The sequence below is a fragment of the Anneissia japonica genome, unplaced genomic scaffold (assembly GCF_011630105.1).
Source record: "Anneissia japonica isolate Jap-2015-1 unplaced genomic scaffold, ASM1163010v1 scaffold288284_len1145801_cov181, whole genome shotgun sequence".
Lineage (NCBI taxonomy): Eukaryota > Metazoa > Echinodermata > Crinoidea > Comatulida > Comatulidae > Anneissia > Anneissia japonica.
Window position 1 is genome coordinate 418,729 of NW_022712730.1, and position 15,137 is coordinate 433,865.

The 15,137-nt window shown below is 31.7% G+C and overlaps 1 protein-coding gene across 4 annotated transcripts in view; it reads right to left on the reverse strand.

The window, feature by feature from the left end:
* LOC117108127 (neurobeachin-like) overlaps window positions 1-15,137 on the reverse strand; it is a 59,228-nt gene that overhangs the window by 35,768 nt on the left and 8,323 nt on the right. For all 4 annotated transcript variants that reach the window (XM_033250075.1, XM_033250076.1, XM_033250078.1 and 1 more), the window contains exons 2-5: window positions 5,910-6,014; window positions 5,388-5,514; window positions 3,027-3,127; window positions 644-739 (exon numbers count right to left, since the gene is read on the reverse strand). In XM_033250075.1, coding sequence (XP_033105966.1) covers window positions 644-739; window positions 3,027-3,127; window positions 5,388-5,514; window positions 5,910-6,014 — 429 coding nt within the window. The remainder of the gene's footprint in view (window positions 1-643; window positions 740-3,026; window positions 3,128-5,387; window positions 5,515-5,909; window positions 6,015-15,137) is intronic.

The window sequence follows — 15,137 nt, forward strand, 5'->3', positions numbered from 1 at the left end:
TGTGTTGATAGTCTGTGGACACAACATGCTTGCCAAGGCTTTGCATGACAGACGACCATCGTGCAATGAAGATTCTGAAAGACGATCCACTCAGACTACAGGTCAAGCAGGGCCAGTGACCATTAGCTGATGCAGTGTTAGTATGTTAGGCCTAATAAAAAATTACTAGTTTCTCGTACCCTCGCAGATTCATTTTCTCTGCCTCACCAAATTTTTTTTTAATTTCTTACTTTTTTATTTCCTTTATTTTACGAAATATACAAAAAATTCATATCAGTAAAATTCCTCTCTCGATCATCTGTGATTTGGGATACATATGGTATGAATCATGTCTGTGCTTCTTTTATTTGCTTTCAATGTGTCTACTTGGTAAAAGTGAGAAAGTAGTAGCTGTTTCCCATCGACCACCTTGGATTTGTAATTTGGGAATTTAAAAAAAAATTTAAAGCGCCCCCATTCTCCTTTTTTCAAAATATCAGGACAAGAAACTACTTTTTCTTTTACTTTGGCCTTATTGTAGCTTTTAAAATACATAAATGATTTGTTAAAAAGAAACACTTTTGAATGTTTTGGTGTGAAATAAGAAGAGTAGGTAAGCAGAATAATACAACAAATTTGCTCACGAAAACACAAATTTACTTACTGATCCGACAGTACCAGGAAAGTTGAAGAAAACATCGGGTCCATGTCTACAAGGCATTTGTCGCAGTACTTGTAACAACTTGGTTGAATATTTTGGCTATACAATATAAAATATAAAGAATAAATTTAATTGTTTGAATATAAATAATAGCGCAACTGACAATTATTGAATAAATTCAATAATAGAACACACTTGTTTAAATATAATTATACAGCCTCTCAAATAAGTGCTGCTTTTTAATAAGCATCAACACCAAACAAAAAATATTAATTATTGAATAAACCAGAATCATTTCCCAAAGTATACCGACGACCACGTGATGCATGCCTATCATTATCTGTATGCACTGCATATGCACTTAATTTTAATTGGCTTGGAAGCATGCATATTTAAGTCTAAATATGTTGGTTGTAAATTCTGAATTTGATAATAATAATAATAATAATAACAATAATAATAATAATAATAATAATAATAACAATAATAATGATAATAATAGTACTTAAACAATAATAATTAATAATTCTGTTTTACAATGCTTTTTTTTAATACTTTTAACTGTTGTTGTTCATGTCATTTGCAATGATATTGATCTGCTTAATATTAATTATTTGGAAGCATGAATATTTAAGTCTAAAATATGTGGTTGTACTGTAAATTCTAAATTTGATATTAATAATAATAAATAATAATAACAATAATAATAATAATAATAATAATAATAATAATAATAATAATAATAATACTTAAACAATATTAATTAATAATTCCATTTTACAATTTGCTTTTTTATACTGTTAACTATTTGATGTTGTTCAAATTGTTATTTTTTAATGATATATCGATCTGCATATTGTTTAATGGTCCGAGTTATTTGGGTTTGTTTATTCTTGTTTGTCTCTTCTAAGTTTAGTGTATCACATTTCTGATGTCTCTATATATATTACATTTTTATATGTTTCTATGTCCAGTGTTTCTATGTTCTATTTTAACTTATAATTTACATGCAATTTGGCCTCCGGACCATGATATGTAGAATTTTTAAGTACAATTGAATTTAATAAATATGCTGATTTTTTTTTTGCCATCTCGTCCATCTGAAATGAATATGGGACAAAATTTGTTTACAATCCCCAAACATAAGGTCATAACCTATAGTTTACAGAATGTTTAAATTCAACAATTATACAGTTTGTAAACAATGTCAAAACATTAGTTAATACATCAAAACACTGTGTACTGTGAATGTCAAAGTGTCTCCTTGTCAAATCCGAATTTCATCCAGATAGACATTTAATATTCTTTACACATATATTGCACATAACAACATAAAAACAGTGCCACAATATGTGCTCATTAAAGCAAATTATACATTAGAGACTGTTAGTGAATCCTGATATGTGTTAGTAAGCTTGTAACAACTCTCAGCTTGATCATGTGGATCAACAGCATTGTGGGATTCTTGTAGCACATGCTACTGTTATGTTGTCAACCTATGTGTTTATGAGATTATTTTAGCCTGTATTCATCCATCAGGCTGTAGAAAATTCAACATCCTGATCTCTATCTAATAACTGGCTATGATTGGATAATAGAAAAAGAGTGTGGATTGTTGTAGCACATGCTACTGTTATGTTGTCAACCTATGTGTTTATGAGATTATTTTAGCCTGTATTCATCCATCAGGCTATAAAAAATTCAACATCCTGATCTCTATCCAATAACTGCTATGATTGGATAATAGAAAAAGAGTGCGGATTGTTGTAGCACATGCTACTGTATGTTGTCAACCTATGTGTTTATGAGATTATTTTAGCCTGTATTCATTTAACAGGCTGTAAAAAATTCAACATCCTGATCTCTATCCAATAACTGCTATGATTGGATAATAGAAAAAGAGTGCGGATTCTTGTAGCACATGCTACTGTTATGTTGTCAACCTATGTGTTTATGAGATTATTTTAGCCTGTATTCATTTAACAGGCTGTAAAAAATTCAACATCCTGATCTCTATCCAATAACTGCTATGATTGGATAATAGAAAAAGAGTGTGTTTAACATATAATACAATAATTCTGAGGATATATTTTCCTTGGTAATTTAATAAATAATAAGTTCAATAAAAATAACAGAATATCAATAATTCTTATTAATAAAACAATACATAATACTCTAATAAATCGTGAGAATTAGTTTTGCAGTATAGTTAATATACAATCTAGTTCTTTGTTCTACTTGTCTTAATTGTTCTTCATGTACAGTTAGAAACTGTACATGAAACTGGTTGATACTTTAATTATTATTATTATTATTATTAATTACAGTATACTTACTATGCAAATATAAAGCATACAGTATATATAAAAAAGTAATTTTACTTTACCCATTGTCCATCGTCCCCTTTGAGGCTTTTGAAGAGTATCTTTAGTTCTTTTACCGATATGCTATAATTTGCAAGTACGCCTATAATCTCTACAAGTAATTCTGCGGAAATAAAAAAACAAAATTAAAAATTAAAACCATGCTAATAAAAAAGCATCAACTCTCATCATATTTTGATTAGCTTATAAATAAATAATATGGATATTGACATTAAGCTCACTTTCTTAATACAGTTCTCTCATAAACTATTATCATACCGGCCTTGGGCTTCTTCTTTTCAAAATGAATGCTGTAAATTTTGGTAATTACTACTTAAAAACAATAAATAAATAGGGCAACTGCAACATGAGTCCATATCATGAAGTGAACCAGCATTAAATCACTTAAACTACTTCAGGCCTATAAACCAAGCCTGTTTTTAACTTTTTTTTTTAATTCATGTACAGCATATGTACTGTACTATCTTGAAAAGAGGTCCATGCTAGGCTACTTTTACAAACTAAAAAGAGGACTTCAATTTGAGGTGCTTCTTCTTGAGATTAAACCCACTGAGCTTCTATTCAAAGTTTTACGGTATTTTGATTGGCTTCTGAAGCTCTGTAAACACTATTAAATTTTTGACAAAAAACTGTTGTATGCCCATATATAGTCATGATGTGCCTATATATGGTCATGATGTACCTATATATAGTCATGATGTGCCTATATATAGTCATGATGTGCCTATATATGGTCATGATGTGCCTATATATGGTCATGATGTGCCCATATATAGTCATGATGTGCCTATATATGGTCATGATGTGCCCATTAGTCATGATGTGCCCATATATATAGTCATGATGTGCCTATATACTGTATGGTCATGATGTGATATCATTATGACCATATTTAGGCATGCACATGTTTTTTTTTTATTCAAATAAAAAAAAAACAATATAGCTGTTGACATTATGCTTCGTTTCTTACAGAAATTACCAGTACACCAGGTCACAGGCTGTTATTGAAAGTAGTTAATAAAAAAAAACATTAATTACATTTAGTATCACAGCAGAATCAAGATAAAATAACTCAGATTAACAGCAAGGCAACCTTATAATATGCATGTTTTCACATGCATTTTCAGAACACATTTATTATGTACACATTTTTGAGGGCCTTTTCGTGCAGCAAAATGCTGTAATTGATGTTTTTCTGTTTAAAAAACATAGTTAACATTCCACAGCAAAATGGAATCTGACACAGGTCATCAATTTTAAGAGTGTACCATTAAAAATAAACTAGGCATTATTCATCACAAAAGACAATTGATTTTAATTTTTATTTATTGAAAAAAATATTGTGAATTAATTCTATTGTTCTATTAATTTCTTAATATTTATCATGAAAAGCATACACAGATTAACTTTTATTTTAGAATTTTCATGATTTTATTAATACATTTTTTTCTTATTCCCAGTTGAACTTGCCTAAGTCAAATCCAAAATGCTATTGAAAAACTTAAAATTTACAGAACGTTAATTAGACGGAAAATACAACAATTTGGCATGTAAAATAAGTTTGTCTTAGAAATTATGCGAGTTAGGCAAATTTGACTTACAGGCAACGTTTAACTGTATTTATTATTATCATTATTTCCATTCATACACATACCATATACTCGCGTATAAGGCGACCCACGTATAAGACAACCCCAAAGTTTGAGAAGGTTTTGTATAAGACGACCCCAACTCCCTATTTTACTCATAAAATGAATTCATACATTTTACTGCTCTTTATGATCTCCATACTGCATCTAACAGGCAAGAAACAGAGCCAAATGTAGGCCTAATCTTCAGAATAATACCATTTCATGGACTTTTAAATGTTTAATCAAAATCTTGCTTCCCAGTATTTAAAAAATTGCGTTCATTAAGTAGGTTCATTGCAGTAATCAAATTTGCAAGTTCAAATGATCCGCACATAAGACGAATATGATTTCATACACATGCCTGATATACTTAAGTAGGCAACCCGCTTATAAGACGACCCCCAAGATTGAGAAGGTTTTTGTATGTCAGGCGTATTAGATGACCTACTGTTTCATATCTTAATTTGCTATTTATGGCCTCGTCTTATTTACGCAAGTATGATAATAAAAACAATTATATATAGTTGAATAGTAGTTTTGACTTTGCATGTACTGTATACTGTACGCTGTACGGCCGTACAATGTGTGGATATCACCTATATTTACCTGAATAAGCAGCATAATTATATATAATTAAATACCTTAAGCTTGTACATTTAAAACCGAAGTTTAAGAAAAAACATATGAACAATGTCACATGAATTGCCACATGACCTGTGACATGACCTTTACCTGATATAATTTCCTCTGAGTGGGGTAAACGGTTTAACAGTTTCTCAATCAAACCAACGCTCGTACAGGCTTGTAAATTTAACACGCTTCGACGAACAATGCCACAAAACATACTCCATATCTCAGCCTAGAAGAGGAAATAAAAACATACATTATATAATTTGAATAACATACTCAAACATTGCTTTGAAGAAGCACTTTTAATAGTTACAGTCCAAGAGTGCCATTTCATACTCAAAATTGCTTAAAACATGGTTGATTGAGGTACTGTAGGTGTTGTCTCCCTGTCAGCCACCTTATTCTTTGTTCTTCGTTATTGTCACTTGACAAGATGGCACAATAAAATCCATTGGGTGTCGGACTTTTGGTCGGGGACCGTGGACCCCATTATGGGCCTTGAATCCCTTCTCAGCAAATCTCTGATGCTACCACTGAGCTGCTCTCCCTAACATGTCCATATGTAACCACATGTGTTTACATGTGTCTAAATGATGTGTTCACTTGTGTATAAGGATATCTTACCTGTAATGTGACTTGACAGTGGCCCATGAGCTCGAGTAGATGATTGACATTTTCAGGGTCATCAATGATAAAAGAACACTCAAGGTCAAATTCGCCTCCAACAAGCTGGGGGTAAAAGAAAAGATACAACTATTTATATTTGGTCGATTTGGACAAAACAGTGATAAAACTACAAATTTAACTGAAGCTGTGCAATCACTGCGTCGTAAGGCAGTCAAATCCAACTCCGCTACTTACGAGTGGTAGACGATGTGACGCCATCTGCCGATTGTCAGTGGCAGTCTAAACGGATCGTCATTAAAAACGATCTGTCATAGCATTGAGTTCCCCATAGAATCTTGTCAGCCGATGACCATCACGTGCCGTGAGTGCTCAGCTTAAGTCAAGCCTATCTGACTCGCTAGGAAAAATCTTACAACAAGATAGTGTTCTCTGCGAATTCTGCGTGCAAATTCTGTTAACGACACAGTATAGGGCGCACTCTTGCAATTACAATTACTTTACAACTTTGACATCTTTTAATCTTCGTGCAAATTCAGGAACAACAACCATGATAACAACTAGGATGCCCTCTCTCAATTACAATTACTTTCTATTGCTTTCTGCGTGAAAGGACGCTTCTATTTTGCTACACGTACAGTAAACCACAGAAAACGCTATCTTGTTATAAATTGTAAGATCTTTGCTCGCCAGCAACAAGAATACTGTATGAGGTTAGCGGATTCATTATTATAATAATCTAGCCAACTAGTCTAGCTTTTGTCGACAAAAAAAATAAAAATATACCAAAATAGAAAGCAATCATAGATGTGTGATAATTTAAAAATGAAATTTTACAACTTTCTCCAAACATTATTAAAAATAATTGTCTTGTGTATTAAAATACATAAATTTACAACTTCTTGTTAACAGCACTTGTATATTAAAAATTGCTAGAGATATTAGTAATAATAGCTGCAGAACAAAAAACACATCAAAATACTTTCTTTTGTCATGATAATCATGTTAATCCCAAGGGCATACAAAATGAGGTTAAATGATTAATATCACAATTATGCAAATTAGATTGTGGTCTTCATAGTTAAAGACAAGCTGAATAGAAGTTATTATTCATAAGGTACTGTATATACTATATTAACACACTTTGATAAAAAGTCAATTTACACAAGTACAGTACAACATCCATGTCTTAACTTTTATCTTTTAAATACATTCAAGGACTATATATAACTAATTTGGTTGTTTGTTCAAAATATAATCAAGACACTTCAGACAAATAATCCTTTCCTGGTTCTAGAACCGAACATCTGTTTAAAAAAGGCATTTCAGCTTCTTCAGGTAAAGCCATTGCCATAGTAACACATCTAGTGATTTCCAATTTTAAAATTCCAATATATTTGAAAAATGTTCTCAAACAATAATCATTCATTGTCTCATCTAGTACTACAGTATAGATGTTACCAGTAGTTGATATCAGGCTATTGCACAACGACGGTAGCATGTAGAATGTAAGGACATCACTTAAAGTCTTCTGCGCATGGGAGAAAGTTAAGTTCTCATCACGTGGATTCTAAGACAATTCGGCCAAATCAACGTACTGTATGCAGAGAACGTGGGACGCCTGGTAGGACAATCACGCATGAGTGATTTTGATCTAGCATTGCGTCGTCGAAGAAATCGAAAGCACTCTATTGACAGTTGAAGGAAGCTTCTGCAAAATCTTCAATATGCTATAAAAGAAGCTAACTTAAAATGGTGGGGGGGGGGCCCTTGATAGGGTGCAAAGATGAACGTGGGAAAGGGAGGCACACTACCTCGCATAAGATGATACTTAACTACTTGAGTGTGGGATATGACTGGGAATGAGCAACATTTCGCGGATCCCCTACATACGTCACTACTCTCCACATGAAACTGGGAGAAGCAGAAGCAACCAAATTTCAACATCTGAGGATATAGGATACAGTAGGAAATTTAGTATATAAGTCAAGGAATAGAAAAAGCAGCTAAGATATCTGATATTCAGGAAAATACTCTATGAGACAGGAGGAAGTAGCAAAAATTGGCAACACCATAAACATCTGCAAGGATGTTAATTCTAACAAGAGACTGTATTTTTGTCTTTATGTTAATATTAGGTTTTACTTAATCCTGTATCACTTTTTCTTTTTATTGTGCATTTCTGTATGTGTCTTACAAGAAACTGCTTTCTTCTAGTGTAGATCCTCAATATTGGTATTTCTTTTTTGAGGAATATTTTACAGTATTGTTTGTTGAAATAAAACAAAATGTTGGTGACTGTTGGTGATCAACACGGCACACAATTGACATCCCTAAGGAAAACCAAATCAACAGAATACAACTAGCAGTGTGTCATCAGGGAAGACTTACAACAGTGGGTACAGTCTATAATGTTAATGGAATTACCACTTTAATCTCATCATCAAAGTACCTTCCTAATGAATTGCTAAATTGAATCCCTGACAACAGATAAATAGAGAATCGTCAATGCTTGATTTATTCCTGTCACAACTGAAGTAAAAGAAACAACACAAAGCATGCCTCACATTAATTCTTTATTTAAATTTCACCTACCTGATGTTACTATGGTGATATAAAGCATGACCTCATTATACAATACAATTAATGTAAATGATTTTTTATGAAAAAAAATAAAATTAAATATTGGATGAGCTAAAAGTTGAAATACTAATTTTATGACAGGACTAGGTGCTTAAATTATAAAGGAAAAGATTTCCAGGCCAATCAATATTCTTAACGGAATATAACTTCCTATCATTTGCATATTGTGCAGTAGACGCTTACTAATTTGGCTGAGTGCTTGCATTAAAAAACAATCCCTAACATTAAAATAATCTATAAACCGATATTCTTTTTAAACTACAGCATATAAACAAGAGAGATATACTGGAATACAATTTAAATTTAATTATAGTAATTGGGAATAAATCATTCTCTACTACAGTACCAGCTAATGTCACTGTCAATAAACGTTCAATGTATTTAACCATGGAGGCATGATTTAACAGTAGTACTAGAGTAGGCCTACTGTAAACTATAAATATAATTCTAACTGTACAGTACTTAATTATACATGCAGTTAAATTCTCTAGCATAGAACTAAATTTATACATCAAATTGGCATTTATGATACTTCCTGTTCTGTTGACGAATTTTCACATAAATGTCTCTATTAATTTCTGGCACTGTATTTGATTTACAAATCAATCATTTATCATGTGTCTCAATATGATACTTAGGAATGGTATGGCGCAGCGGATGCGGTTTTGCTTCTCGACCTTGCGGTCAGAGGTTCAATCCCTCGCTGTGCATTTCGCTGTGTTCGTGTACAAGCCACTTTACTTACGGTTGTCTCTCTCTACCTAGGTAGTAGGAGTACAAGCGGTGGGTACCTGGAGGTTCAAACCCCAAAAAATACTGATTATCGCTGCAAACATTATGGAATTCTCCCCAGGAGCTGAGTATGTGTTTCATACAGTATATGCTCAAGATCCAATGACCAAGGTAATAATGTTTGCACATAGAAGTGTCCACAATATGCACTCTACAGTATGTCAAACATTATTATTATTATTATTATTAATATTATTATTATTATTAATATTATTATTATTATTAATATTATTATTATTAATATTATTATTATTATTAATGTTATTATCATTATTATTATTAATATTATTATTATTACTAATATTATTATTATTAACGTTATTATCATTAATATTATTGTTATTATTATTATTATTATTATTATTATTATTATTATTATGTGCTCACACAATGGAATCTCATTATTTGACCATTATTATGAACAGTTTCGAATCCACATCCCAAAATATTATAAATAATTTTCCTAACTCTCTACAGTGTATCACTGTCTTCAGCATATTTATGACCATCCCCACTAATCATAATGATTTTATTAAACAGTAATAACATAATAGATAAGATTAAGATAATTGAATTTAAAAATTAAACTACTGTACTCAAACCTATTATACTCTCCTACTGTATTCTGTCTAACAAACATATTTCAGTCAATAATTAGTTCAAAAACACGAATGCTGTCACCTACAGTAGGTATCATTGGAAAGCAGTCACTGTGGTAATCTACAGCTTCAGAAAAAAATGGTAGATATTTTTAGAATGGTTTTTTGGCCATCATTCACTGAGTCTGATAGTGTATTTATACTCTATGCAATGAATTGATAAAAACATGAATTTTCAAGCTAATATTGTGTCGCATTAAAAATTTGCAGCATCCTTTACCAGATGGTAGAGTTCATTCCAGATTAACATACAGTAGTAGCAAGTAACGGAGATACGCAACAAATCACTTCATTTAAAATGAAATGGGTTTTTGATGTTTTCCATGAAAATAACATTTTAATGCTAATTAAGCGGCATTATAGAATGGTAAATATACAGTATTAGGTTCACCCAAGGGGTAGTTGACATGAAAATCAATAAAATTTAAACACATTACCTTTTTTCTACACTGTCCTGTTGTGTGTTCTGGTGGTAACTTATTAAAAATATAAAGTATTCCTTATTTTATATCCTATAATAATAATGTGCTGTATAATGATTTTTTGCTACAGTAGCTGTCCTAACTGACGACCGTGTATATAGGGATTCGTAATGACGGCAGTCGTTTTCTTTCAACTTGTTGTTTTTGATAGCGAAAGATTGAACAAAATGATCTCAATTTTGACGTTTTGTATTTAAAAAGTTAAAATAATAAATAGATTATGTTTGAGGACAAAATGTCCTTGGGTGATGTTTTTATCTGAACTAAACAGACTAATTACATTTTTTTAATTAATAGGGAAAAAGCAAAAAATATATGGTCCATGGTCGATCTAGATAAGTTTAAATCAATATAATAAATAAATGTGTGACGGTTGACTTCTTAATCCTATCAGAAATCTTTAAGCGAATTATTTCTGCTGACAATTCCCAATAAACACAGTGTAAAACTGTGCATCTCAGTGCTTAGAATGGAGTACAGTAATTATCTAGAACATAGATGCCTAGATATATGCCAAGTACTTAGATGTATAAATTAATACTTATATTGTGATTAGAAGAATTTCTCTACCGCAAGAGAACTCATTAAGACAACAGTAAAGCTTTGATGTTTTGACATCTGTCAATCAGAGTTTGAATAAGACAAATAAGATTGTACGGAAGAAGAGCAATTATTAACAATTATAGCTTATTGCAGGAGGCAGCGTCAACATTGTTCGTTGATGGACGCTGGAGATAATGAAGTTTGGAAAGACATCTGATGCCTGGAATGGTGAGCTGCTGTGTATCGACAGCTAAAATCACTCAAACTAATAATAAAATGAGCTATAAAAAGATGATGGGTTTTTACAATACATACAGTATATCAATAAATGGACTCAAGTATATTGCCTCAACGAAATTTGTTAAAAAATACATTATCAAATCTACTCTGAATTGAATACCGTAGTATTCGATCATTTAACATATTGATACAATACCAACTCTATCATTACTTGTGCTATATTTGTTTAATTCTTACACTCTTTCTGGCGCTTATTCAAAATAGAACAATATATCTCTAATATAACAAAAGCGGCGTAGGAAACAAAAATCATGTTTGGTACGGCATATATTTTAGAGCATTGCTTCTATCTTCAATCTTTTACGGTATACGATGTGTGTCTGAAATTTTCATTGTTTTTCTTTTTTTGTTTCAATTTGATGATGTAAACAAAATGTAATAAAAACGACAACCATTCAAATAAGTGCTTTCATATTTAATTAGGTTTTTTTCCCGTCGAGAAAGACAATTATGCTGGCTCTTATGACCTATCGAATCTATCGAAAATCCACAACTTCATAATGTTGATTACAAGTGGCAAGAGGCAGTCGTCATCTGAATTATCTACTCATTCACATGCTAATATATCTTTAGGGCATGAGAGCAGTTGGAATAATTTCTTTTGGAATACCGCCATTTATCATTCACTTAAAATGCAAACATCAGCCAATACACAGTGCGCCCAAACGGTTGTCGGTCGACGCGATTCTGTGGAGAACGCAACATTACGATGCGCGCACACCAGATGGTTTATAATAATGATCTCTTCAGACTGCCACCAATAATCAGCAGACGACATCGCGTCGTCTGCTGCTCACAGGGAGCACAGTTGGCTTTACACAGTACACTTGTTTTTTAAAGACCCAGTAAAATTTTGCCCAGGCTCAGTATTCTTATTTTTTTGCCAACTTCAGGCTCAAAATTTTCTTATTTTGCACGCTTTTTAAAGATAGAAAATTATTATTTTGCAGCAGCATGAATGTTGTGCTGTATAGAGGGTATACAGTTGAACTTGCCTAAGTCGAAACCCAAAATGCCAATGAAAAATTGTTTGACTTGGATAAAAATTGACTTTATACAGATTGTTAATTAATTGAAAATACAACAATTTGGTATGTAAAATAAGTTTGACTTAGAAATTATTTGAGTTTGTATTAAATAGTCACACCTACACACAAGAGGTACAGATAACTGTATTTGTTTCTTTATTATTATTTTTTATAATAAAAAAAAAACCTCTGTACTGTAACAGCCTCAATCTGTTCTTATTCTGGTCTTATTTTTAAGCAATTTCAGCCTCAGTGTTCTTATAAATTGTGTTCTTATAAAAAGAAAAGAAATGTGTAAGGCCAAATAAAATTTTGTTATTAGTTTGTCTTGTGTTGTGCTTTTCTAATGTTCACCCTATGTGTGCTCATATTTAAAATGTACTATATAAATAAATCCTAATTATCAGGTTTTGGGGACACCATGTGGCACACACTACAAATCTCAATTGATGTTACCTACAGTAGGTTCTGAAAAGAACCATTTGGATTATAAATATCCATACGGTAATTCTCGGAACCAAGGTAAGGCAAGACATTTTCTACACCTTGTTTCGTGAACTTAATTTTTTAAAGATTATCAGAGGAAGGCAGAAAAAAAAATTGTTTTTTAATTTAGCAAATAGGTTTGGCAAAAACATCCAGAGGGAGAAAATAAAAAATAAAAATTTATTGGTGAAGGAATGTGCGCTAAACAAGGTATAAACAAAGTATCGCCTAAAGTCAATTGAGATTTGTAACTTGGCACATGGTGGACCGAAAACATATAATTATTTATTAATTCAATTCGCCACACAAGCCTCCAAGACTTATTTTTTTTATTAATCATACTAAATAAATATTCATATCTCATTTTATATTTTCATTTAATTCATTATGCAGTATTTTCATTCAAACACACTACATTATACATCAAAAATATTTTTTTACTTAAAAACTACCACCTACATAAATCTCTTTTTTTAAATTTTTAATAATACAAAGCATCTGCATGCCTCATATATTTGAAAAACATATTTAGCAGATTTGCAAATTAAAATGGGATTTGAAAGGTGAGACTATTTTAGACCAAGCTGAAAATGTTTATTGATTAAAAGACTGAGCTGGTTTGACCTGAAGTAGGCAACAGTCATTGTAAATCCAGGCCAATAATAGTTTATCATCCAAAAAAAATTGAGGAAGATTTAATATTTTCTTGCCGTTAGTTTGCTTCAGATGAAGTCGTTTCCTGCCAGTAACAGCATTTGTAATGAAATCTGATACACACAGGTCAAAGCAGAGGTCATGCTATTCAGGCAAAAATCATAATACTAACAAATATTTTTTTATTAAAAAAAATTTAAAAAATATCAAGAAAGTAACAAAATAAAGTCCTGTTCACATAGAATTATATTTGACAAAAACATGTGAAATGCCTAAATATGGTCATGATGACATCACACTGACCATATACAGGCATATCATGACCATATATAGGCATATCATGACTAAATATGGGCATACAACAGTTTTTTGTCAAAGAAAATATGATAATCTGGACGGAGCTTAAGGAAGAATGTGGAAGACAAACAAAATTGATTTTTAATTTGCCTACAAATTGATGAACATGACCTAAATATTTATTTTTTTAATATCTCATTTGGTTTTTTTTTTGGTTTTTTTTATTGAACATATAAAAAGGCTTAGTTTTCATTTTATTGCCTTCCTCCTCTGAGGTTAGTAAACATGTGTAATGCTATACTGTCGATGGATAGCCTAGTAGACATTAAATTTTCTACTGATGGTTTCTTCATTATAATGCGAATTCAAATACTGCGAGTAGCGAACGGCATTATTTAACTATCACTATCATGCTCAGACATTCACCTAGCTATAATATTTCCCCCAATTACCGGTTTGTATAATATACTATATACATAGTATTTCTTAGCAGCTGTTAGTATCTGTTAGTGGTTTTAGGTTTTCTTTTATTGTTTATAAAAAAAAAACTGTTTTTGACTTCAATAGGTCTAAATATTTATTCTTAGTTAATTATGCATGGTGTTTAATGTTGCCTGAAATAAAGTATTAATTATTTATCATAAATATGCCTTAATACACAGGGGTTTATTTAAGAGCCGGCGGCCGGCGCATTCGATCGGCTACTACGATGTTTTCGCCGGCTACTTCAATCAATGCTGTACAAAAATTAATACAAAAACCAGCAATATAAATAGCGCAACAGGCCTGTAAAAACCTTATTTACCTACACGAAGTTAATTTGCAATAGTATGCACTCATTTCGATGTTCCTGTAAAAATATCAACTTTTTTTTCAGCTCATAGTTGATTCTGAAAACTTTTTAAAAAAAAAATGATGTAGAGAAATGCCATCAAATGGGCTTAAAAAACTCTAAACCCCTGGAGCGCAATGGCGCTTCCGCCCCTTGTCCCCCGACCAGGGCTCTGCCCCTGGACCGCGATGGGGGCCTAGGCGGCCCCCCTATACCCCTGCCTATTTCAATTTACTCTCCTGTTACTTTCAAATTTCTCCTGCTACTCAAATTCTTAAATAAACCCCTGATACAAATGTTATCAAATTTTTAAAAATATGTATTTTCTAAAACAGCAATCAAACTGAAGAGCCTCTGAATGATTTCATTCTGGTATGAATATAAATTTTGTAGGCATTGACTAAAAAGTTTGTTTTTTTTGTTTATTTTTTTGGCCTAAGTTTGTAAACAAGGCCTATTAACAAAATAACTAGCCCTATTCAAATTTTCCAAGGGTGTTCCATGATGGTATA